The sequence below is a fragment of the Crocodylus porosus genome, unplaced genomic scaffold (genome assembly GCF_001723895.1).
Source record: "Crocodylus porosus isolate Cpor-Errol unplaced genomic scaffold, CroPor_comp1, whole genome shotgun sequence".
In the NCBI taxonomy this organism is placed as follows: Eukaryota; Metazoa; Chordata; order Crocodylia; family Crocodylidae; genus Crocodylus; species Crocodylus porosus.
In genome coordinates this window covers 203,190,043-203,217,313 of record NW_017728886.1, presented here as the reverse complement: position 1 = coordinate 203,217,313, position 27,271 = coordinate 203,190,043, and the positions used below count along the sequence as shown (strand labels likewise).

The window sequence follows — 27,271 nt, the reverse complement described above, 5'->3', positions numbered from 1 at the left end:
TGCTGTTTTGCAGTTTAGCCTACAAGTTATAATGGGGAATCATAAAATGCAGCATGCAGATCGGGGGCCCACCAGCACCCCCAGGAGGGCTGCAGGAGCTGTCCGGGATGACAGGAGCCACATGCTGCACCAATCTTCCCGGTGCTGGATGCACGGTGTGCCTAGTGCTGGTCTGTCAGCTGGCAGGCAGATGCAGGGCACGCACTTCCTGGGAGGACTCTGGCACAGCTGCTGCAGTCCTCCTGGGGATGTGGGGAAGCTGCCAGATGAGAGGAACTGGGTGCTGCCGGCTGGGACTGGCGCTGAAGCCAGTAAGGCTGGCTTTGAAATGTTTCAAAACTTTCGAAACGTTTCCAGTTCCCTTGTTTTGTTTCAAAGATATTTCGAAGGCTTTTGTTTCATTTTGATTTCACTGTTTCAAGCCCCAAATGCATCGAAACAGCTTCAAAACAAAATGGGGGGCAAAATTTTGCAAAGCCCTATCAGAAAGTTCCTCCAAATCACTAACCTAAATTTCCTCTGCTGCAACTCAAGGCTCCTACAGATACAGAAAAAAATCTATGGATCTTGCGATTTTGTTGTACAGTTCAACTAACAGCTTGTTCTGGGCAATGCCTTATGACCTCATTTTGAGACAAAAAAACCTCAAAGGCTAGCACAAATTGAAGTGAATTTCTAAGGGGGAGAGGGCCTAATTCCAGACAGAAGGTTTGTCCTAAGTCATGCAGACAGCACTGAGGATGTTTATTTGGTCTCACCTCAGCAGTACCTTAGATTTGTGTTTGCAAAATGGTATAATCTCTTTTTGTACTCCAGCAATTGCTTCAATTTGCCAGGCCATCCATCGTCCTTCCTATAGATACTAGCAGTGCTTTACAGGAAGAAGCAGTGCATTATTTTGACCTGGCTCTGCAACATCTGTACAGATTGGGCACTTCTGCTGAGCTTTTTTGTGCTTTTTATCTAATAGCTGATTCAATAGATAAAAGCACCTGATCTATACAGATGATGGGTGAGCTGGGTTCAACCAATGCAATGCCTCTTCTGGGCATGCACTGGGCTTGGTGTGAGGGCACACCAAGTTTAAAGTAAAGCACTGGTTTGTTTTGTTTTTTCTTTTACATCTGTAAGCAGCCATAGAGGTTGCCAAATGATACAGCAGAGTTACTGCTGGGAGTGCCCACAAGTTATTAAGCTGTCACCTCTTGCTACTACTGTGGGTCACTTTGCCCTAACATGCAGATTCCTGATGGAAATTGCCACGGTTTACCATTGCCACTGCTTCTACCACCACCAGCAGCTGGCCAGGAAGTGGAAGGAAGAATAGCAGCCCAGAAGAAGAACACTCGAGCACAATCAAACAAGCACTAAGAAGATTCTTGCCTCAATTGGCTTTTTTAGCCTGTCTGTGGCGCCTTTGTTTCTAATTAGGTAAAAATCCTCCCTGCACCAAATTATAACTTGGGTCCTTTTGTAGATGGCAGTTCAACACCATTCCTGGGTTAGGAACATTCTCAGACCCATCATCTGTGTGACAACAAAAAATAAGAACAATTAAGTTAGAAAAAATAAGAACCCAACCCCCCCCCCCAATGCTACCAAACAATAAGAATAACTACTATTCCACCTTCCACTCCATGGCCAGCTGTTGTTGGCAGTGGCAATGGTAAGCTGTGACAATTTCCAACAGCAGTCTGGACATTAGGGCAAAGTGACCCACAGTAGTAGCAAGGGATGACATCCTAATAACACGTGGGAACTCATGGCAATAACTCTGGATAAGGCTGATATTTTTGTACCCTTTTATTTTATGAACAGTAGTTTTTTATTCATTTAGCAGTGTTTCTCAACTGGTGGGATGAGAAGGTGGGACCTGAAGTTTAAAAAAAAATTACAGTTATGCCTCAGTGAAGTCTCTGGGAGTGAAGCTCCTTTATAATGAAGTCTGCCAGCAGTGAGCTCCCTGCAGGCGGGCAGAGTACTAGCCTGCAGGGAGCTGGAAGGAAGCAGAAGGAAGGCGGTGAGATAAGGGGCACCACGTGCATGTACAGCACATGCATGTGGCCCCAGGCAGCCTTGAGGGCAGCTCTGGCAGGTAAGTCAGGGGGAAGAGAGAGGGATTGAAGTCCCTGTAGGGATGGAGCTGGAGAGGGTTGGGGCCATGGGTGACTGGTGCCTCCTGAGTCAGGGGAGGCACTTGCCCCCTAGAGGCTAGTTAGCAACCACCCGCTGGGGCCGCTTGTCATTTATCATGGTGGGACCAGAGTTATTGGGACCAATGGGATGCAAGATGTAAAAGGTTGCATTGATCGAGAGAACACAGAGACCTGCAGGGCAGCTGCATAGCTAAACATAGTTTCACTGTACTCAGATCTCTGGAAGTCTGTCTGACTGCATACTGTACACTGGTGGGGGCAAACCTTTACTTGGCAAGAGTACCACAAATCAAACCCCTCCATCATTCCAAGTGCCACTCCAATCCCCTTCCCCTGCCTCATTTGCCAGTTTGCTGTTTCCTGCCTGATCTGTTGCTTAGCTGTTTGCTCCTTTTCTCTGCTCCCTCCACAATCAGCTGCCTTGCTTTCTGCCCTATCTGCCACTGTGCTGCCTGCCCCTTTCCCGATTCACTGCATGCCATACTGATTGACCATTCCTGGTATATATTTTAAAGTATGCAACAATAACTAAACAATTATTTGATCCTTTAACTCCAAATCCTTACAAGTTGGATTTCCTTCCTTCAGGGAAGAGTTCCCTTTTCTTTTTCTCTTTTTTTTTCTTTGCACAGAGGAATTGGCTTAGAACTATAGCTTAGTCTTCCCTGCGTAAATCTGCTATGCTGCACTATAAGGTAAACAGAAGAGCCAGTTACTCATAATCTAGCATACCCTCTAATCCTCTTCCCTCCATGGAGTGAATAAAGAAACCAGCACTGATTTATTCCTTCAAGAATTTGTCCCCATGCTCCTACCTCACAAGCAGAATTAGCTTTGAACTCTGCCCCCAAAATGTACATATAGCAATTTCCAAGCCTTCAAGAAAACTAGATATGTTGTCTTATCACCTTAATGGTGTCTTGTTTTGGTTCTTGGGGAAAGTAGCAAAAGTTCAAATTCTTTTCTGGGCTGTCCTAGAAAACCTTCATTTCCTTACTAATGGATCTGAATTTCCACTTTGAGGCCCTGGCTTGACATCACTAGAGGGACCCTTTGAAATCAGATATAGGAGGAGTAGAGGGGAGAAAGTTTGGCCCAAAGACTCCTTACCCAACTCAGCATTGGCAGTGCCTTCCTTCAGTGTCTTTCAGTCTACAGTCTGAGGGACTGACAGTCTTCCATTCACAGTCAAGAGGGTGGTCTCTGTCTTGCTTGGCCTAGAGTTTGCTTCCTGAAGCCTGGAGGGCATGAGTTGGTACATATGTCTCAGAGGAGGAAGGGAAGCTAATGGGACAATTTCCCCAAAGGGCATATAAATGTGACCCTGGCACACCACTGAGGATCAGGTAGGAACACTGATGACATACACTGGTAGAAATTTCTAACACAGTCTGAACTTTTCTCAGAAAGCCTCTACAGCAGTGAGTCTATTGGAGCTGCTAGCAAGGCAAATAAAACGCGAGGGTATTCCAGGAACTGCAGCACCACTGTTCTGCTGTCAATGATTGATAGGTTGTTGCCAGGCTGAGTAGCCATTGAAGTGGATCTAGTGAAGCCTAGCATATTAGAAGGATAATGGAAATGGCCTAAAACAGCCTTGTTTTAGTTTTTGATACAATTTGACAGGTAGGTTTTGGATTCCTTTCTTATTACTTTTTAATTTGTTGAGTATAAATGAACAAAAGAACTGTTGCACACACACTTTTTTTTTTTATTAAACTTATGAAGAAAATACAAAGGCACACACATACAAACCCTGCCCTCCCCACAAGCGAATAGAAACAGGGCTGGAAAAATAGGGTAAAGGTTTTCAACTCGTCTTATATTAGCAGAAATTAAAAGCTGCGATGTTTCATTTTACAGACAGTTCCTCTTAGCTTTACTGTAATGTTTTACATCAACAAAAATTATGTCACTTTTTTGAAATATTCATTATTATAATTAGTCTTTTATAAAAAAGCATTTATTGACACTTGAAAAATAATACTGTCTAAAACTAAAAGGAAGAAAAAGAACATTTTAGATAAGCAAAGAACATAAAAGGATTAAGGACAAAAGGAAGTCAAGTATATAATTAGGAAATCACACACTATGATCTATTTATTTAGGTATATACTTGTTAAGCTCAAGATATGTCACGTCTGATTAGGTCACCAAAGTAAGCAGTTATTGTCTTCAATTTGTTATTGAGAAAATTTTGTTCTATTTCAACTTGTCCTCCTGGCCCAGCTAAGGAAGCAACCTAAAACAAATAAAAAAAACGCAATCAAGTAATACACAAAAACAAATATTTGAAAATATTGCTTGCATTCAGATCACCCAGAGGTTTTTTGTGCCACTGTTAAAATTTCAGAGCAATGAAATTTGGTGCCCAGGGCCAAGCAGATCCTGTGCGCCCTGGATGAGCTGCTCTTCAGCAAATGCAAAGCCGGTGGCACGCGGGGAATGTACAGGCCTGAGCTGCTCTGCCTGGCTCCGCGGGGTCCCCCAAAGCACAGGTCCCAGGGCGGTCGCCCTGATTTGCTCTACCCAAGGGATGGCTTTGGTAATCTTCTTTTGTATAGCCTACTATGGGAGGAACAAATTAATCAAAACCTGCATCCAGTTTCACTCTCCCTCAACCCACTTCCTGCTAATTTGTAACTTCAAGTATCTCATCGTTTAGGATAAAATTACAAGCAATTTGCTGGATGCTGTGGAATGATCCCGACAGACAGAATCACCAGTGAAATTCTAGGTTAAGTCAGTAAGATTTTTTGCCATTGAGAAAACAAAAAAAATGACACTGCCTGGATTTTGACCTCTCATTCAGTTGTCTAAGCCTGGTAAACTTCTTTAATATTTAAATGGGCAACAGCAAAAAGAACTTGTTATATTAGGTTCTCTCCTTCTGTGATGACAGCATGCAGTAACTGCATTCTTCCCACTTCATATTTAAGACCTGTGGCAGGCGAGAATAATATGGAGCACTTATTTACTACAACTGTACCGGGGCAGACAACCGAATTGAAGGGATGAAAACAACACAATAGAAAAGGGCACTGAAATTCTACTTTTATTTAAAAGCGGGAAGGATGATACAATCCAAGACCTCAATCACGCAATGTGGTTCATGGGAAGTCAGCTGTGCCAAGGCAGAACCCCTTTGATTTCAATGTGGTCCCAAGTGGACCACATTCTGGATCATACTTTGTTTATATATGTACATATACATGGATGTACACAAACACATGCTGCAGTTTGCCTGAATGACGTTATATATTGCTTGCACTTGAAATGAACAGGATAAAAATCTATTGTTTAAGCAAACCTGAAAGGAAAAAGCATTTTAGAGAAGACAAGAACACAAAAGAATTAGGGACAAAGGAAAATGATGATACAATTAAGAAATCAGACATGTATATCAGACTCATACATCATATATGAAATTATATACATGTCCGATTATTTAATTGAACCATCATTTTCCTTTGTCCCTAATTCTGTTGTGTTGTAATTGTTTAATCAAAACTGAAAGGGGGAAAAATGCATTTTGGACAACAATGTCACCCCCACAGCCTGTGTTACACAAAAGAACTGACAGTTGTTTTTGCTTTAGAAGCAACATATTCTATGCTGACTAAAATGGTAAGGTCATGACCTGCGGCAGTTTCTAACTGATCTTTACACCAAAAAGCCCTGGTAAGAACTGCTAAAATGTGAAGTTCATTATATACTGCTAACCCTTCAAAACTTACACCATGAAGTATTTGTCTTAATATAAACATGCTGAACTTCCTCTATTTTACTGTTAGTAAAAAACCCAGCCACTGTAACAGAGGAAATGACAGATTAATTTAAATTATACTTTGAACATTGATGTATAAAATCAATAACTATTATACTTTTGTGTCAGACAGACATTTGTTTTCTTACACTAGCAAACAAAAACAGAAGCACTTATAGCTTTTTCATTTCTCAGCTTAATGTTCTTGTTGGAAAAAAAATTCTTGTCTAAAAGGGACCTAACACTTAAGCAAAAAAGCAGAAGCTGACCAAAATATTTATAAATAGCACATGCATCTGAATATAGCAAACGAACAGGAATGTTAATTTGTTGATTTATTTTTTTTTGAAACTTGAAAGAAACTTGTTAATACCCAGGGGCAAAACAGATTTCTTTAAGGACATTAGTACATATTCAACGTGGAATGTTTCTCTCCTTTTTTTGGTACACTTCTATTATCAGATCCAATTCCCTCCAAAAAGTTAATCTATGTAGTTTCATCCACTTATTGGGCTCTTTTTGGGAAGACTCCCTTAAAATCCCCAACTTCTTTGACTGGGAGTCAAAATAATTTGTTGACTCTAAATTACCAATCATATATTAGTGCTAGTACATGTATGTCACTTTACACAACACACAAGAAAAATACTAACAACCTAAAGGCTAGCAAAAACATCTTGACCTGTTAAAAGGAAAGAAAATTCTTTTGGGATTTTGTGCTTTACACTGAATATAATGAAGTTATCACTAGTCAATCTTGTAGGCAGGTTTTTCAGATAACTCTAACAGTACACAGCATTATGGAAACACCTCAATATTCTGGAGTTTTAAAACCCCCCTGAAATGAACAGAACAAAACCCATGATGCAAGCTCTCTGAATGTTATAAAGTTTAAAAGCACAGAATCAGTTCTAGATAGCAGAAGGGCTGAGTTCTTTAAAATTTTAATGCATGAAAAAAATATTCATGTCCACTTCAAGTACATTTTAAAGAAGAAATAAAGATAACTAAAAGATTCTTTTAACTGCCAAAGTCTATCAATCTAGAGTCCTTTACCTCAATAGTGACTGTGATACCTAGATACCTTAGAAATATACTCAGATTAGCCTAAGATGATCTCATTGTACTTTACACATTGCCTTGCCCATTCAAAATGGAAATTCCAGAAAAGTATTACGTTGCTCAGAATCAGGTTTTATTGTGTTTCAGTACTGAACCTTTTCTAAAAAATAGTTAGACCAAAAAGACAGTCATAGAATCTGTCTGTTGGTCTTATAACTATTCCACTTACTGGATATCTAAGTGAATACATGACTGCAATGTAAGGCTATACAACATTTGTTCCATGTCTTGCAGAACGTAAGATAGAATTTTAAAAAGTTCTATACTCACATCCTGTTTATACACATACTCTTAATTGTTTATTGAAATGATAGAAGTTGCTGTTTTACAAACAGACAAGAAGTCAAACACATTATAAATCTTAAAACTCACGTTCTAGGCTTGTAGAAAGCCTAGCAAGGTTATCTCAAGATAGGCTATTAAGATGATGTTGAAACAGAAGTTAATAAAAGATAGTCAAAATTAATGATTTCAATATCCACCATCTCATCACCATTAAGGTAAAAGCATTTTGCTATTCTGCATGGGTAGAAGTTAAATTTGGGGTCGGTGAGACTTTCCAAGTGGTGGCCCTGGTCTGGTGATGAGGAAATAAAAAGCACTTCAGATTACAGGATAAGGAAACAGAGATTAGACTAGATATCCAAGTCTGTTAAAATGTTCATGGTGATAAAAGCTGCACTAAAAATGATGCAATTAATTGTCTTAAATATAATTAACATTGAGAACAGGAGGAGGTTCCAATCTTTGCAATTTTTACTGGCCAAGGATTAAATATATAAAGAAACAGCAAAATTAAACATTTTAAACAGGAAGAGGAAAGAAGAGGGGAAAAGTAAAAAGTAAAACACCACAGCTTGAGCATTCTCATTGTGAACAATTAGGACATTTAGGTGTATAATTATTATAATCTTATTGCTATTATGTGTGCCTTCACTTCCCTTTCCTTATTTTTTATTCACTTTCTGCAGCTTGTCTTAACTGAATTTGTAAAATAATTCCATACAGGAACTATGTCATCTTACATGGTCACACACTGCTTATCACAGCAATATTACTGATCTTTATCAGGCGCTGGCTGGTGGAGCAATAAGACTGAAGCCTGTTGATATTTTTTCTTACTCTTATATTTGGGATATGTTAACCTGTTTTTCTCCAGTTCTACGTTTATTGCCCTACCTAGAGATTAATCAATCAAATCTCCTATTTGTGAATTCATGGGATAACCACAACACTATGACATGTCATACTGTACGAAAAAATATGATTTCAGAACAAAAAGTGACTGTGTACGTACAAACCACTTGAAAATATTAATGAAAATCTAGCACCTAACTAAGGGATCCAACATGTTGAAGCTATGAAGTTCATCATCCCACCCTTTTCTAAACTGCTGCTGGACAGCGCATCTTCTGGAAGAAACTCTAGCAGCATTTGTAGACAAAATTCTTACTGGCTTAATCTTTTAGTATGAGATAATAGTCTCAGGAGGCCCCTACCATTTAGCAAATTTTAGAAGCTATACTGTTGGAACTTCCTGTTTCATACTTCATTTCCCATATATAACATGGTTTGAAGTGCTGTCTGCTTTAGGCCTACAAAAATAATCTAACCATCATAAATAAAATGAAACTGAGGTGGGTTTTACTTTGTATAGACTTAAGCAGACACCATTCTGCAGCTTGCATACATTTACTACATAAATATACTTATATAATTGCTGCTGACACTAAGTCATCAGCCTGACAATTTCAAACGCACTGTTGTGGATTACGCCACACATTAGTATTTGCTGACTCAGCTTTATAACAATTGATTCATGATAAACAATAATTAACAGTTCTGTAGTAGTAAATCTAGTGTTTAGATTTTCTTCACTTCAAACTGCATGTAAAACTTTATATTTTAACAAAACCTGAAAAAGAAGTTTCTCTCAAAAAGGGGCTAAAAGCTAAATCATGAGTAAAATTATGATTATAAATATGTTTCCAAAAAGAGGAAGTAATACTGCTCCTTTTCCTCTGTTATGTTAAAGTAACATACTGTACTAAAATAGTCCGCTGAAAAGAGGAAATTTCAATAAATATTTGTGTGACAACTTCAACAGGAAAATTATTTTCCCCCCCCCTCAAAAAAGCAGTTTCAGTTCATGGAAGCCATAAATGTAGTAAAGTTGACAGTAAAACAGTGTAAAACTTAAAACAGGACCTCTTCACACTTAGGAAAAGATCTTCCCTCTTTGATGCATTATTTTTACACCATTTTGTGTCACACCAGCATTTGCTCTCAGTGTTTTCCTCTCGCCCTCAATCACCAATAAACTGCTGGTACAAAAACCTTAATATGTAGACGTGAACAGCAAGTTAACAAACGCCAAAAGTTCTCTTGTGGGCAACATGAATCATCAGCTCAATGATAAGGTTCCAGAAACGCTGAAGACCAAGTCAGTCTGGCCTCCCACTTCAGTTTGAGAGACAGAGAATATATAAAAATAAAAGAAAATCACTTAATCTACATAAAGATGCGTCACTGTCAGGCAGCTACTTAGATTTTCACTTTTTTTGTTTTCCTTTTGCCTGGATAGTATTAAAAACATTTTATTTGTAGAATTAACACATGCTAACTTTTACAAGCTAACGTGTATTGTCCAACCTCAGAACAGGAGAGAGAAGATGGTGACAAATACTATATGAAGGATTGTAAAGGTGGTCTCATCTGAAAATTTGTTCCAAGGACCATACTTCTTTCATCATTAAGAAGCTATCTTCTCATGCTTTTCAAACAAAATCGTAAGCCCACTAAGTTACAGCTGAATACACTTATCTCTACAAACATTTTAATGGAAACTGTTATCCCTTTTGACCTGAAAGAAGAGCCAAAAGTGCAGTGTCTTATAGGTTATTCCAGTTTGGAAATGACAATGGTGATGGGTAGAGAATCATTGATGTACTCCTATTTATTTACAAAGAGCAGATACAGTCTTGTTTCCCAGAGCACATGAGGAATCAGGAGCCTGTTTCCTTACTCACAAACGCCAAATCCTACTCAGCTAGCACCAGACCTAAAAGACCTCTCTCTGCTTCCCTCAAGGCTGATTGTTGACGCTGCATCTGTAATGCATCTCAGATATGCTTCAGCTTTCTTCCTACATCCTCTGCACATACAGTTCCTCAAAACAATTCTCCAGCTGAGTCTTTACTCGCATCATCCACACTCTTGAGCACATTTGCATGTCTTTGTTTTGGGCAATGACAAGTGTCTTTATTTTGAAGACAATCATCAATTCATAAAGAGGTTTAACTGTTTCCTTACAGCTACCTTACATGAAGGATATTTCATTCCACCAGCTTCAACATTTCATCTCACATATGGCATCAGTCACTACACAGCATAACTGCATACCATGGACCACTTAAGACCAAATGAGAACCTATACTTCAATACTTAAATGTAAACAACTGTGTTTACTATGCTAAATCTTATTACCACTTTGCTAGCAGTGGAAAATCTGTGCAGTCAGAGCATTACACTCAAAGCCAAGTTATGTCTGATACCTGGATCTCACCTGCCTTTGTCACCACACTGGTGATGGCAACCAAGAAAGCTGCATGGGTTCAAATGGCAGCTCTGTCAAGGATGTGATGCTAGGGTGTCACATATCCCACTAGCAAATAGGATTTCTCAAGAGAACACCTTGGATAGGGCCTTGAGAGACTTTGGGACTTCTTGGAAGAAAACAGATCTGAGATGGCATCCAGGTGTGCTTTAAAAGAGCTGAGGAGTAAGTCCCCACTTTTCAGGTCTTGAGGGTAAGGATAGCTGATACTGAAGCCTCATAAGGGAAGGATGATCTCACAAGAAATCCAGCCAAGCACCTAATCTGTTAAATGATGTCCATCTAGTCATGTCTCTCCTGCTGTGAATTATGATACATCTCACAGGGGACAAGCAAGGCTGCTCTACCACTGAGACTCATCAAGCACCCCTGCCACAAAGCATAGAGTATATAGATCTGGGTGGAGCATCCTCCTTTCTTTTCGGTAAATAGGTCTGGGAATGACCTGGGATCCTTCACCAATATTTGAAGGTGGTCTTGAAATCAGAAGAATCTCAGTCAGATCAGGACCATCAAGATCAATTATAGAGAATTCCTCATCTTGTGGAACTAGAGATCTGAGTGAGAAGGCATACAGGAATTCCCCAACCGTGAGATAAGGCAGGCACTGGACAATGAGCCAGGGTTGAGCTTCAATTTGAGCTCCAATGGATGCACTGCTTACCACCATCCCATATAGAGGCAGAAAATTTTGCATTTCGTTGTTTGTTGATAAAGAATATTGCAGCTGTACTAATATTGCTGGACATGATACACTAACACTTTACATACCCTATATAATTACATGAGCTCCAGGACACTGATGTACAGATTCACCTTCTTGGAAGACCAGAGTCCGTACACTTGATATAAACTCATTGGTCATTTATATGCACTCCTCTCCTGTGCAGAGAATCATTCATCACAAATCACCAGTAGACAGAAAGGGAAAACTGTCACCCTCAAGCATTCATTGGCTGTGCCCTTCTACCAGGCCAAAAGGATGTCATACGAGAACAAACTATCTGTAGTTCTACCTGCATGCATTCAAGGTGGTTTTCTGTCATGTGGTGCCGTGTGTCCTTGATAGGGAATTGACACCTCTCTGAGGTTCTGCAGCCTACTGAACCTGGTGCTCCAGGACCAGAGGCTGACCTCATGGACCTACCTCGGAAGGACATCTAGGTTCTAAATGGACAAATGTTCCATCTGTCAATTAACTTCTGGGATGGAAAGAAGATTTCCCTTAGCAAAGTGGGCAATCATTATGCCTGTCGGAGGCCCAGTTCCATTATAACCTCTATAGGTAGCCTGCTACAATGTTTAATCACCTACATAGTGAGAAAGAAAGTTCTGTTTAATCTCCAACCTAAATTTCCTCTGATGCAGTTTGAGGCCATTGCTCTTAGTCCTGTCCCCTACAGCCACAGAGAAAATACCATGCTGCTGTTACGATCAATTGAAGAGGGAGAGAGGAAAATAATTTTCACAAAAGCCTTTGCAAATACATGTATATCCATTATTAATTTGATATATTTGGTATATCCATTAATATCATTTATTAATTTGAAAATGTAATTTTATGACTTGTTCATTTATAAAAGTGGTAAGGATCTTCAACCATCTTAATATTCACAGATTTTGAATTTTGAAAACTGTAAAAAACCAAAAATTTCCAAATACCCTAGAAAAGCAGAGAAGCCCTTCTGAATATGGGCTCTCTAATAGTCTTTTTTGAAACCACTCTCTAAAGGAGAATCTCTGGGTCAATTCTTGTATGTAATTCAAAATAATTATGCATCTTAATTTTGGATCTGTTAGGCAATTCTTTCTATCCATAATATAGTATATAGTGCTTAATGTCTTTTCATCAAGACTTAGAGCAACTATAACAATTGCTTAAATAATCCTACTTACAACACTTTAAAAAGTAATGGTAACAAATTTAATAGAGCTTGAACTTTTTTAATTGGCTGTCAGTTTATAAGTATAACTGACAGCCAATTAAAAAAGTTCAAGCTCTATTAAATTTGTTACCATTACTTTTTAAAGTGTGGTAAGTAGGATTACTTAAGCAATTGTTATAGTTGCTCTAAGTCTTGATGAAAAGACATTAAGCACTATATACTATATTATGGATAGAAAGAATTGCCTAACAGATCCAAAATTAAGATGCATAATTATTTTGAATAGAAAGAAACTTTCTTAGAATAGTTAAAAAGCAGGTCTGCAATCTTACTGAGCCAGTTCCTCTATAATTTTATCTAAACATGCTACATATGAGGAAAAAAACCCACTGAAAAAAAAAGATGTTAAAAAAACAAACAAAAAGATGCAACAAATTAGTTTGTGTGTGATTGTAAACACAAAACTTTAGAGGCCTGAAACAGATGGATTAATGAACTAAAAGGGCAAATGGTTTTCAAGGAAAAAATTAGAAAAACCAACTAGTGGGAAAATCTACACTTCATTTAAACAATATTTAATGAATGGGTTATCTGACTTTGCAAAGAAAATTCTAGAAAACCAAAATTGATTCAAGCAAGCTTTGGCTCAGGTAATTTTTAAGGTTTGCATTTTACCCATTTAGCACCTTTCCAAGTTTTAATTGGTACACTTGCTCCCTCTACCAGCAGAAGAATGAATTGAAGAGAAAGAAATGTATACTTTTCAGTTTACCAAATTTAAGCCAAACTAGTTTACTAGTATGGCATGCCCTAGACTAGAAAGCTAGGGTTTCACATTAAGTGTGGTTTTTACAAACAGAGGATGAGGCCCAAACAAGTATCAGTTTTACCCAAATGTAATCAGTAACGGGGAACCTTAGTAACCATCTTCTAGGTCAGTGTTTCTCAACCATGTCCCACTGATGGGATTTGAAGGTTGTGTAGGTGGGACTTCAACTCACTGCCCGACTGAAAAAATAATTTGTTTGCACTTTAAATAGATGAATCAACAGATACCTCGAACAGTGCAATTGGTTGAAAACTGCTGTTTTAAGTCATGTATGAACAAGTTAAAACTACCACTTGTTTTGCTTCTACTTGGATTTTGCAGCTGGACAGCTGTATTAGCTTTCTAACTGCGAAAAGAAACACTTCTTTTACTAGTGTAGCCATGGTCAAAGCTGGTACAGCACCACTAAGAGGATTTGAATCAACATACAGGTTTCCCTTGCTTTATGCTTTACATGCATTCCTGGAAAACGGTTCAGAACTTGAATTTGCATAAAGGGAACACACTTTACAATGTAACAAACAGTGATATATTCCAAGACCTCGACTGTACTGACCCGCAGACCCATTTCTATCACTCTTACAAGACAATTTTGGTATTCACCAACAGCAGACAGTACATGCAAGCACAGAGTAGTGGTGAATGTTTAGCTGGTGTGAAGAGAGGGTGGTGAAGGCTTCACTTATGGACCAGGGAGAAGGGTAGGAGATAAGCTAGTGGGACACTTAGAAGCCATAATGGGGATGCCAACTACAGAATTGCAGACAACGAGCAAGGAGCACAAATCCACAAAGAAGACTATATTTTGGTGCGCATCATTCTTACAATGCACTGCAAAGAGCAGCTACCACACTGATCACCTAAGTGAATTTCCCTTGCATATAATGATTTTTTGGTTTAAAAAGGGTCATTGCATAAGAGCAAGGGAAACCCGTAGTTATAATGGTGCAAACTCTGCTGGACACTTACTTCTATTTACACGTATGGCTTGCATCAAAACATTTACAGTTGTAAGCTACACTGAAATACCCAGCTTTAGACAAGCATAAACGTGTTCAGACAGAGATCATTTTGAAGTCAATTTTAGTTGAATTAATGCATCTGGTTTGTACACAAAGCAAAGGATTTGTTTTGTTTTTTATTTTCCAAGTTGAACCAGAGCTTGTAACATAGACATGTGCATAAGTGATATACAAAATCAGAGTACACACATACGCACACTCTTTCAGTGGAGGCAACTCCCCATGGGTAAAATGCAAACCTTAAAAATTGCCTGAGCCAAAGCTTGCTTGAATCAATTTTGGTTTACTAGAATTTTTTTTGCAAAGTCAGACAACCCATTCATTAAATATTGTTTAAAAGAAATGTGACTTTTCCCATTAGTTGGTTTTTCTAATTTTTTCCTTGAAAACCATTTGCCCTTTTATTTCATTAACCCATCTGTTTCATGCCTCTGAAGTTTTGTGTTTACAGTTGCACACACAGGTAAGATGGCAGGTGCCATCAGTGAAGCAGAGCCAGTTTGAAGAATGAACCATTAGGTAAGGAGTAATCACGTGTGAACATTCCCTTTGAGCTGGTTAGTATTTCTGCTCATCTGGCAAGCATCTGCCTGCCACCTCGTGCAGCAGCAAAACTGTCACTACTTTGGCAGCACATGAAGAACACTCAATAAGCGTTGATAACTGTACACACGTATGAAGCCTTCTCCATTTCTACAGGGATAGCATAAATAATTTATTCCTAAAGAAGGCAAGAAGGTATATTTATTTTGCCCTCTTTTTGGGGTGACCAGGAATAACGGTCACAAGTCGGCAGAGGGTATATTTAGGCTAGATATCAGGAGGCGCTACTTCATAGTCAGAGTCAGGGCAGCTAGGATGTGGAACCAACTTCAGCCAAGGGAACCAAGGGATATGGTGCTGGGTCCTACCCTGGGGGTCTTTACAAGGAGGCTAGATGTACACCTTGCTGGGGTCGTTTAACTCCAGTACTCTTTCCTGCCATGGCAGGGGGTCAGACTAGATAATCTACTCAGGTCCCTTCCGACCCTAGAAACTATGAGGGGCAGCAACATTTTTTGTTACGGATTACTGAAGGAGAGAGTAAGTCCTAACAGTAGCTATAACATAAAACAAATGTTCAAACAAGAACTAAACACAAACTAATTTAATAAGAGGATTTGGGCAGCATAATGCATCCCATAATAAAATTACTAACAGAAGTGGCAGAAATAGGAGATTGGCAGTGATAAGCCCAACAATGCTTTTAGTTGCTCATGCTAAAACAGAGGTAATCAAATCTTGTAATTCTTCCACCATGAGCCACAATATTATGCAATTAAAAGGAAACATCTTGCTGCAGACAAAATACCAGATTTTGACACCGCTGCCATGATCCTATTAGACTCTAATCTAAATTTCTTTGGGTTCAGAGTGCCCTTTTCTAAAACATTGCTTTTTTGCCACCTGCTAAATATCATTATACTTTCTAATACCATACACAAAGTGTTACTACTTAGGAATAGTGAGGGATGGAGTGAGGGGAAATAAAATGTGCACACACACTCTTTCTTCCCCTCAAAAAACAAGCTCCTCCTACGAAATATTCTGAAAAAAAGTAAAAATCTGTAAAACAAAGATAGAAACATACCATTAGAAAGAGATATGGGCTTCATGTCTCAGAAAAAAGCCAACTGCTTTAATACTTACCAAACCCTTTCAATGTTATTAGCAAAGCTAACAGTGATTTTTTTTTAATAAGGAATATTTAGTTACTAAGAAAATTCTGCCAAATAATTCACACATGTAGAAACATTCATGCTTTTGAGCAGAAATAGTTCAGCCACTGCGCATGAGGACTTCTAAAACTTCATCACATTGTGTGTGTTCTACAGGATACCAGTCCTCATTTACTGTATGGGTAACGCAATGAACAAAGCAGAGAAAAGAGGACTTCACACATTCTTTTGTGGTTACAACAGTAACAAGAAGGACAGCTGGGTTCTAGGAAGAGGCAACTGAGACAGACAGGGAACTAAGCATGAGGAGGAACAAAGATGATGCATGAGACTGATAACGGAATAATTTCCAGACAGAAGCAGGAACAGAAGGAGATGACCTGATATTTATACCAAAAATGGAAACAGGGGCCTTTGTGACTTCAGACTCTTTAAGAAGAATCATGATGTCTGTTTATCAAAGCAGTTGTAGAGAGCAGAAGATTGTGCTTGGCTCTCAGGAGCAGTGGTACAAGATATGCACCTGCAACAGAAAGGATCCTGATGGGTACAAGGAAGAGGAAAAGCTAGTGACTATCCTTCACACCAGGGCAAAATGTTGCAAGTTTCCTGCTACAGTAAGACAATTCCAGAAGCCATCTTACCATCACGAAGTAGTCACTAAAACAAACATAATGTTCTACTATTTTAGACTTAGCTTGGCAAATATGGAGGATATCACAGAAGAGCTGGGCACTGAAAATAACCTTGGAATGGCTGATGATCAATCAGGAATTGATTTTATTTTAAATGTGGTTCTCAATTTCAAAAGAGAAAACTGAAAAAAAAAAAAGAATAATGGAAATAGTTATTGAAGTCAACTAAACCAAAGAAGTTAGGGATTTTAATGAGCTACAACCTTAGAGATTTTGTAAGTCAAAGGTGTAAAAAAAAAAAGCAACAAACCTCTGTGGAACTAGCTAGTTAGATCTTTTAAAGGACATAGAAACAAAGGGTAAGATGTATCAACAGAGATCAAGGAAACAAAAAAGGGCACTATGCAATGAGAATAATATGCAATGCATTTGAAGACAGTGTTAAGTATCGCCCAAACAATAAATACTCACCTCAGTTTTCGGCAAGCATGAGTATATTGGACAGAGGGGTAAAGGCAGGGAATGAGGAGTGGAAATGGAAGCTGTCAATATGGTATTCATAGTTCAAAAGACTTCAAGGCTTTAAAGTGGAGGGACTGGATAATCTTCATCTCACGAAATGAAAGAACTGGTATATAAAACCATATAGCCCAGTAGCTAGAATTTCTAATAAAACTGAAGTAGGTTTGTCACAGGACAGGAAAATAGCAAACATAATACCTATATTTAGGAAGAAGAAAAATGGTGATTTGGCCTCAAAATCCAAAGCTTTGAACAAATTTTGAAGGAAAAACTAAGCAGAGACAGAGATTTATATGGAAAAAATGAGATAAAATGAAATATGAGTTTACTAAAGGCAGAAAGTGCCAGACTAACTTGATTTTTTTTTTTGATAACAGATTTTCTAGATAAAAGGAAATGTGGATCTAACCCATCTAAACTTCTATAAAGCATTTGATATAGTACCATGTAGGAAATTAGGCTGGAGGCAGAGTACTAGTGAAGCTTCTCAAGCACTGTTACTGGGAGTGATTTTCTTTAATACTGTATTTCATTAACAATCTGGGCTAGTGGGTTTGATAATGGTATTTTCCGAGGACATAACTAGAGGCAGCATCAACACAAGGGATAACTGGATTAGCATACAAAAAACTATTGGAGGACTGGACTAATAGAAACAGCATGAAATGTGATTGTAGAAAACTGCAGTCATGTGCTTGGGGATTAAAGAATTTCTTCCATAAAACTGTGTGCTTATTAGTTAAAAACCAGATAGAAGGAGTTCTAAACATAGTAGTTAATTAGCAGTTTATAGTCATCCTGTAATGTGATGCAGCTGTGAAAAAAGTAAACATGATCCAAGACAGTATTACCAGCAGAGATAGGGAAGATTCATTCCCATTGGTCAGAGCACTAGTGAGACCTCATTTAGAACAACGTGTAGGACCCTGGTTGCTCTTATTAAATAAAGATGAATTCAGAGTGAAAAAATTGCAGAGGATCAGCTCCTAGGGTGACTGTGAAAAATGGAGAACCATTTACATAGGAGATTTAAAAAAGACAAACAAAAAGAAAACGCACAAACAAAAAACTAAACAAAAAACACGTTTGGTTGGTTTAGCCTAGCAAACAGAAGGATCACAGTGAATTATAATTTAGTCCATGAATAATGGGATTAAAATTATACAGCTGTTAGTAGTTTTATTTGATTCATTAGTCTACATATACCTTACTACGTTTGGAATGCTAAGATTTTTCTTAGATTCAGAACCTCCTGAATTTATATGCCTGTCCTAGCTACCATACTACCCATATCCCATTCTGTATCCTAAAAAACATATATGCCAAACAGCTCATTGTGCTGAAACCTAAGTTCCTGTTAAAGCATTTTTTGTTGAAACTGCATATTCGGCGTGTCTGCTGATACACAAACACTGCAACAAATCTTATATCCTGTACTGCAAGCTGTCAATCGGTGAAGAAAGTTCTAGGTGTTCAGGTTGAATGCTGTGTTTCTCTCTCCTCCTCACACCATTCCTGTCACCACAGTATCTGAGCACTTCATGTTTGGGAGCTGCGAGTTGGTTTTTGGATTCATAATGCTGTCAGCTCTCCATAAAACAAATGTGTTGCCCTATCATCCTTCTCCTTTTTCTAGCTTGATTTAAGCAAAAAGTAAAGCCAATCTCTATTTGATAACCATTGGGGATTAGGACAGGAATATGGGAGAAATATACATGAAAGCTCATCTAATGAAGAAACTGATCTCACACCTAAAACGTTAATTGTTACTTACATAGAAAGAACTGCAATTTGCTTATACCTATCATGTATGATCAAAGCATGTATTATGGTGCTTTAGAAGAGCCAATTTCACAGAGCAAAAGTGAGTCAAAAGAACAGAGGCAAAACAAAAACAAATGTGAAAACTGGGAAATATTCAAGAACATTTTACTAGAAAACCACAAGGCCAAAGTCAAAATAAACTACATTGGTTAAAAACAGCATCACAGCCTGGATTCCAGGTGAAGAGAAAGTAATTATGAAAGGAAAAGAAAAAGAATATGTTCACAGAAATACTGTTAATCAGAAGATAGGAATTGTGGTAAACTAACAGGGAAAAAAAAAACAGCTGCAGCCAGAACAGGTAAGTACAATTTCTCAACATGAGCTGTAATATCAGGAGCAAAAGGAATCTTAACAATGGAAATGGGCCATTACTAAACTGAGTTGTAGAACTGTCATTTATAATGCAGAAAAGGCAAAAAGATTCATCTGATTCAATGGATATTCCATTCTGTATTTTGGAAAAAAGAACATCGTCCTACCACGATGAGAATTTTTATTCCAAGAAAGCTAAGGTCCCTGCTAGCATGGGGGGAGGGGGAGTAGAAGGGGGAGGGGGGAAAGTAGTAGATATGCTGGACAGTAGGGCTAGGATTTAGAGTGACCTAGACAAACTGGAAGATTGGGCCAAAAGAAATCTCATGAGGTTCAGCAAGGACAAGTGCAAAGTCTTTCTTGCATTTAGGACACAACAATCCCATGCACTGGTACAGGCTGGGGGCTGACTGGCTAGGCAGCAGCTCTGCAGAAAAGGACCTGGAGGTTACAGTGGACACTAAGCTGAAATGTGCCAACAGTATGCTCTCGCTGCCAAGAAGGCTAATGGCATACTGGGCTTCATTGGTATGTAATGTTGCCAGTAGGTCAAAGTAAGTGATTATTCCCCTCTATTCAACACTGGTGAGGACACATCTGGAGTACTGTGTTCAGTTTTGGGTCCCCCACTACAGAAAGGATGTGGACAAATTGGAGAGAGTCCAGAGGAGGGCAACAAAAATAGTGAGGGGGCTTGGGGACATGACTTATGAGAGACTGAGGGAACCAGGTTTATTTAGAGAAGAGAAGAGTGAAGGGGGGTTTAATAGCAGCCTTCAACAACCTGAAGGGAGGTTTGAAAGAGGCGGGAGGTAGACTGTTCTCAGTGGTGGCAAATGACACAAGGAGCAATGCTCTAAAGTTGCAGCAAGGGAAGTTTAGGTTAGATATTGGGAAGAATATGCTAGGATGCTAGTAAAACACTGGAACAGGTTACCCAGATAGGTTGTGGACCCTCCATCCTTGGAAGTTTTCAAAACCTGGCTACACAAAGCTTTGGCTGGGATGATCTAGTTGGGGGTGGTCCTGCTTTGAACAGGGGGATGGATTAGATGACCTCCTGAGGTCCCTTTCAACCCTAACTTTCCATGATTCTATGCCAGCCCTGCACTCAACTACTGCACTATTTACTTTTAGCAGGTCACTTATATCTATGCCGCAGGTGAAAACTGAATACCAACTCTGCATTAGTACAAAAATAGTACTTTAAGTTTCTAATAAGTACTTAGGAATATAAATGTGAAATAAGATTTAGCCTTAAGTGACTAATGTCCCAGGCAGATATTACACTTAAAGCAATTAATCAGTTTATTGCATCTTAAAGCATAAACCAGAGACACATTCAGGAGATTATCAATGCAATTAAAGAGGAAACCAGCCAAAAAGGTATTACAAAAACATGTGATAGTTTTGTGGAGAGTTTCCATTGCACTTTAAATTGAACACATGGCAGGAACCATGACAAGGCCCTGAGCAAGTTCTGATCAACTGATTGACGACTGGCAGAGACTGCCCCGGGGGCTCGAATCTCAGGGCAGTCCCTGCCAGCTGACAGCAGATCGGGATGGCCACAACTCTCGAACTCAGGGACGCTTCCAATCCTGCTGACAATCAGCTAATCTTTGGGCAGCTTTGGGGACCACATGGGGGCTTAAACTGCCCCTGTGGTTCCCCCACAGCCAGCTAACAATTGTGATCCCAGGCTCCTTCTGCACTGGCAATATGGCACAACTGGGATCTGATCCCACAGTCACGCCTCCTGCCATGTACGTGTGGCACGGTAGGAAGAAAGATTGCTGGGATCAAGGATCAGATCCCATTGCTCCTTCAAATGAATGTCTGTCGGGGGCCAAAGTCCTCTTATTGTTCTAATGCAAGGTACCTATGTGGGAAATAGAAATTTGGTAAGAGGCCTCTTCAGCCCAGCAGACTAATATTTAAGTTCAATGGCTGGAAACTGAAACTAGATAAATCCAGACTAGAAATAGGGCATGATTTTTAATGGTGAGAGTAATTTAACTTTAGGAAAATACTACTAAAATTTATAGTGGATTCTTCATCACTGAGCATTTTTAAATTAAGATTTAGAAAATACACCCAAAGATATGTTTCAGTTCAAGTACAGCTAATGGGAATACGAAGCAGGAAATCCTATAGTTAATGTTATGCAAGGTATCAGGCTATATGATGATGCTATATTATGATGGTCCACTATGGTCATAAAAGAAAGCTATAAATACTGCTCAAATTAACATACAAGGTAAATCAGGAGAAAATGAAGCACAGAACTTGGGAGAAAAGTGAAGTATGACCACTTTTGCCTATTAAAAAATATATTCTCAATCCACAGAAGATTATTTCACACTGACCATAATTGACAAACTCTGCAGCACTTTATTAGGCTTGAAGACAGTGAGTTTCAGCATTGTACAAGATGTTTTAATGGTGTAAATCCCTAAAATTAATGTATACTGACAAAACAGTGCTGTACTTAAAATCCTTGATACCACTAGTTCACCTAGTCACTTTTTCAAGTCAGCTGACCATATATAAACAAATAATTGTACACATAAAAAACTGCTTCTTCCAGCACAGAGATATTTTTAACCCAAAGCATATCTTTGTAAATTAATCTGAGCTACTATTTAAGATGATATTCCATATATGATGTCCTACAGTTGTTTTCAGGAACTGGCAATCTGAATGAACCTTTACTGTTAAACAACTCAATAGAACTCAAGACATGCAAGAAAACTGATTTTATTTATACCAAGACGTATCAAACTAATATTCTACCAGAAGCATACAGAGGTTTGGACAAGCTGATATAAGAACCAATCATTTGTTCTATAGCACAGAGCAGGGAACAACACATTAAACTCATAGGAGTTATTCATCAAAGTTGCAAGATATCTTGTAAGATACAATGCAAAAGTACAAGTAAGTATGGGCCTAAACTATAAACAGATTTTCATTTGAATTAGATTAAAAATGCAATTTACAGGAGCAAAGTTTTTTTTTTTTAATGATTTAAAGCCACCTTTTAAACAATAACTCACCTGGTCAATGTCAGCATTACGTGGTAGAAAATACACAATGTTCTTTGTGATCTTCTGGGACAACCTGAAAATTTCAAATGTAGAAACCAGTAAAGGAAAAAAGGCTGACATATATTCCTTTGTTTTCAGAGAGTCTCCCCAGTTCAGCAATTAAAAATTATATACTTCTGATTAATCTGCTATTGCTATTAATTGGATATTGTTTTGAAATGCAAGAGTGGATGCTGGCCAAATGACAGAATTAATTTCACACATTGCTCCAAAAGTTATGAAAAAGTACTATATTTTTCATTTCAGTTGCACTGAATTTTTTTCTTAATACAACTGAGCTAAAAACTATGACAACAACAACAACAACAACAAGTTTTTCTTTTGCTGGCTCCTTTCTAACCCATTTTCAGAGGCGTTTTGTCTAATTAGCTATAGAGACACATTCATTTGCTAGCTAGAAACCTTTTGTCTTGTTCAGAACAGACACAACTGAAATTTCCTTTAAAAAAAAAACTTGTTAAAGGGATACAACTCATTATTCAACTAATGGCAGGCCACCAATAGGTAAGTGATCTGCTAAGTAGCAAAGGATTGAGATTTCTATAAGAGTGCATGTATTCGTCTTTGGTCTCCTCGGATACAGGTCATGTTATACGTTATAACAGACCAGTGGCAGTCAGCTTCTGGCCCATCAAGTTGTGTCATTCAGCTGTATCCTGCGGCTCCCTATGAGTCCAGAAATTCGGCATTTTGGGAGTGGTGGTAGTGTTAAGTGCCGCAGTCTCCAGAGCCATGGCAATTAATGCTGCCATTGGTCCCCCACCATCAAATTTCTGGACCCTAGGAGAGCCCCAAGGACTGGACAACATAGGTGCATACAGGGCTGTGCCAGCACACAAGGTCACATGGGGGAAATGACTCCACGTGCCAGTCTCATACCCACAGATTGACTGAATCCATGGGATCTGGTCTATGACCTGGCCCTGCACCACTCATATGGCCTGTAGGCCAGAAGGCTGAGCACCACTGATATAGACAGTCAGTCTGGAAATGTTCTACAGAGGATTTACTTTTCTTAACATCAGTTAGAAAGGCAAATAACTCTGAAACCCAGCTCATGTGTTTTTTGCAGCTAATACTCTTGAGTTATGGGAAGTCTATTTTATTATTGCTATTTATATTAAAATGTTGTAAAGGAGCTCAATAATAAAGGATGGATGTTTTTGTAAATGAGAAAACTGGTAAAAATTCTGTTTCTTAATAGAGAAAAGATGTGTCTTCCACTTTAAAAAACAAGGGTTTTTCAGTTTCAATCAAAGAAAGATATATATAGTATATAAGTAAAGATTTTGCTTTTGAAAAATGTAACGCAGTCACTGAATATCCACACAGATAATAAGGATATCACGGTGTTTCTGCAAGATTGAGAAGTGGATTAATTTCTAACCCACAGGTAAACTTTATCATATGTTTAATGCATTAGCATGTGTGCATTTGTCAGAAAGCTACCAAAACTGACCAGCTGCTCCAGCAGATTTCAGTTCCCAGTCTGACATCAAATCTAAGCAAAGTACTAAATTGGTTTATTGTCATCATAACAAATGCCTTTTTATTTTCAGTAATCAAATATATTTGGCACTCATCCCTGACTGTAAGGGACTGCGGAAGATATTTGTACAAAATAAAGTTGTTGTTGCTTAGGCCTTTTCATTTGCCTTTCCCCTGTGCTTATCCATCCCTAACTCTGGGGTATCAAACTTATTTGGCCTTGCAGGCTGAATCTGAACCATGAGGCTTCCCGTAGGCTAGATGCTTCATGAGCAACAGTGGCAGCATTAATCCCTATAGGTTGTCAGAGCTGCTGTTTTAGCACAGTTTCTGAACGCAGGGAATGAATGCCCCCCCAGCCACTCAACTGTCCCCAACTCTTCCCCTTGCTATTTCAGTCACCAGGAGCAACTAAAAACTCTGATTTTCTGCAGCAGGTAAGGGGGAAGCAAGGGTGGAGAGGGGTGAGCAACTGGCTGGATGACCCACTGTATATTTGACCCTTCTGCTTTAAACTCATATGGCCAAATTCCCTATAAAAAAAAAAAAAAAAAAAAAAAAAAAAGAACAGCTGTTTTGTAACCTTCCATTTGTGCAAATCTTCTGCTATCTTACAAATTAATTGGTTTGTAGTTAGCAATATGTTGCATAGGACTAAGACTTCAAAAAAACAATAGTGGGTACAATACAAATAATCTTAAGGAAGAAGATCCAGCTTTAATACAAGTATATTTGACAATATTTCTTAACGAGAGAAGAAGAATCTGGAAGTGATCAACAGAATTATTTGATAACTTTAGGTGGAATGGAGTCTAACAAACTGAGTGCAGGTCTTGCAATTAAAGCAATCATGAATTCTAAGCCCAATTTCTACCACTAGTCTGTGGGATAATCGGCAAATCACTTAGATCGAAGGTATAAGTATGCCACTAATGTTGAATGCCTCAGGTCTTGGGGTTTCTACTTCACATAGATATACCCTGATTTTCAGAAGTGCTGTTCATCTGCAATTCATAATAAAGTTAACAGGCATCTATAATATAAGCTAACAGAATGTGAAACAAATCAAGACATCCTGCAAGAAAAAGGTAACTGTTATAAATGCTGAGTCATGGCTATGACAATGTAACTTTGAAAGGATATCCATCAGGACAAATCATTGTCCTAATGTCAAAGATTTCTGCAGTGGCATAGTCTGGGCCTCCCCAAGGAGGGCTGAGAAACACAACATCTGCTTTTAAATTAGAAACCAGGATCATGAAGTCTCCACATATGAACTCTATCCGATCTGCCACTCCATATACTTCAGCATTGTTGCAGGCAAGGCTGATCTTAACAGGGTCAATATCAATGGCAATCACTGAAAATAAGGTGAAAGGAAACAAATACAATTAACATTCATCAAAACACACACCTGTTGGAACATATTTCTTAAAAAAGTAGATCTCTATATTACTTGCCAAAACAAAATCTTCTTATGATCAAGGTTCTCAATCACAGCTCTTCGGTAGATATCAGATTTATAATTCTGTTATTTGTGAACCTAATAGAGACTTCTACAAATATATTGTGTCATATAGTTATAGCTAAGATTATTTCAAACTTGTGCAGGAAACTGGATTTCCTCAAAGGGCAACTTTTCTCTGGACTGCAGAAACAGAGATTCCAAATTCCCCTTATTGCTCCCCCTGGCTAGAGAGCACGGCCGCTGCATGAAATGACACAATTTGTCAGCGTCCCACCAAAGGAGGCAAGAGAGGCATGGGGGTTGGCTATATGGGAGTATGGCATGGAAACACTTCAAATTGGAGTGGAATTTGGAGCGCTTCGGATGCAGCACCTGTCCACAGCCTCTGTCACAACTGGCAAAAAAGTGACTAAGGTTAGTCGGAAAAGTACCATATGTACTTGAATCCAAGATGACCCTCCAAGAATTAGAGTCTATATAAGGAAAATGTATAAGTAAGTTATAATTTTCCAATGTATAGTGGAGGGTCATCTTAAAATTCACAGCCACGCCCCCCACAGCAGGGAGAGCAGTAGCAGAGGAACAGGTGGGGGGAAAGGAGTCAAGCAGCCAGACCCCAGCCCCTTTCTCTCCCCTTCTTGCCCTCCCAACTGTCTGCCACCACCTGTGCCTGCTCCCTAGGCACCCAGGGCCCTGATACTTGCCCCCATGCCTGTAACCCCAGAAGCACCTGCCCACTCCCAGCTGACTTTTTGTGGTTGCGGATGACAGAACAAGGAGTGGTCTCAAGTTACAGCAAGGGAAGTTTAGGTTGGATAGTAGGAAAAACTCTCTTACTAGAAGAGTAGTAAAGCACTGGAATAGATTACCCAGAGAAGTCATGGAATCTCCATCCTTAGAGATTTTTAAGACCCAGGAAGACAAAGCTTTTGCTGGAATGATATAGTTGGGGATAATGTTGCTTTGAACAGAGGGTGGACTAGATAAACTCCTGAGGTCCCTCCCAACCCTCATTTTCTACGATTCTATGATCTTGGATTGAAGTAAATATGGTATTTACAAAACTGAACACAGCCTGACAAACTCTGTGAAGGATACAGCATTATCTGTCTTACTTAGGGTAGTATCAGCAGAAGATAAAAGCAACTTGTACAAGTAAATTTTCAGTGAGAAATTTAATTTAAAAGAATATCACTGTCTGTTTATACTTGAGTTTAACTGATTTATTGAAATTCTACTTTTCACCAAGCAAACATACCCTAAATGTAATTTCACATGAGTTTGCCACAGCTGGCTCCATTGCCTTAATACGTACTGTAGTGCAAGTACTGATGGCATATGTACTTCTACTTCATATGCAATATGCTTATAAATAGATTAACACTGTGGACATCAGCTTGCTCCTGCTGCTCTGATGCACTATTGCTGTAGTTCAGCAGTGCTTAGCCGTTTGGCTCCAGAGGCCACATGAATGGCACAGGGCTCCACTGTGGGCTAGATTAGGCCCTGGGGTCTGGCACCATCCCCTCCTGCCCTCTGGATGATGGGATTGGGTCCCAAGGGCCTGACACTGCCCCTGCGTGGCCCTGGGTGCTGAGATTGGGCACTAGATCCAGCGTTCAGGGCCAAGGGCTCTCCACGAGTCTGGAGATTTGGCAGCAGGGGAAGATGAGGGTGGGGGAGGCTGTGGACCACCAAACCAGGTGGCACCCACAAGGACAGCCCAGCCTGAAGAAAGAGAGCTTTGGGAATGTGAAAGACAGGGGGTGGACAGCAATATGGCACAGGTAAGGA

General features: G+C 39.1%; 2 protein-coding genes across 2 annotated transcripts in view; one reads left to right on the top strand and one right to left on the bottom strand.

The window, feature by feature from the left end:
• The window catches only part of LOC109318787 (transmembrane protein 68-like), a 120,375-nt gene that overhangs the window by 22,788 nt on the left and 70,316 nt on the right, over positions 1-27,271 (top strand). The gene's annotated exons all lie outside the window — the stretch shown is intronic.
• Positions 4,104-27,271, bottom strand: part of TGS1 (trimethylguanosine synthase 1) — a 50,635-nt gene continuing 27,467 nt past the window's right edge. The window contains exons 11-13 of the mRNA XM_019548170.1: positions 25,153-25,369; positions 22,471-22,549; positions 4,104-4,398 (exon numbers count right to left, since the gene is read on the bottom strand). Coding sequence (XP_019403715.1) covers positions 4,282-4,398; positions 22,471-22,549; positions 25,153-25,369 — 413 coding nt within the window. The 3' untranslated portion in view covers positions 4,104-4,281. The remainder of the gene's footprint in view (positions 4,399-22,470; positions 22,550-25,152; positions 25,370-27,271) is intronic.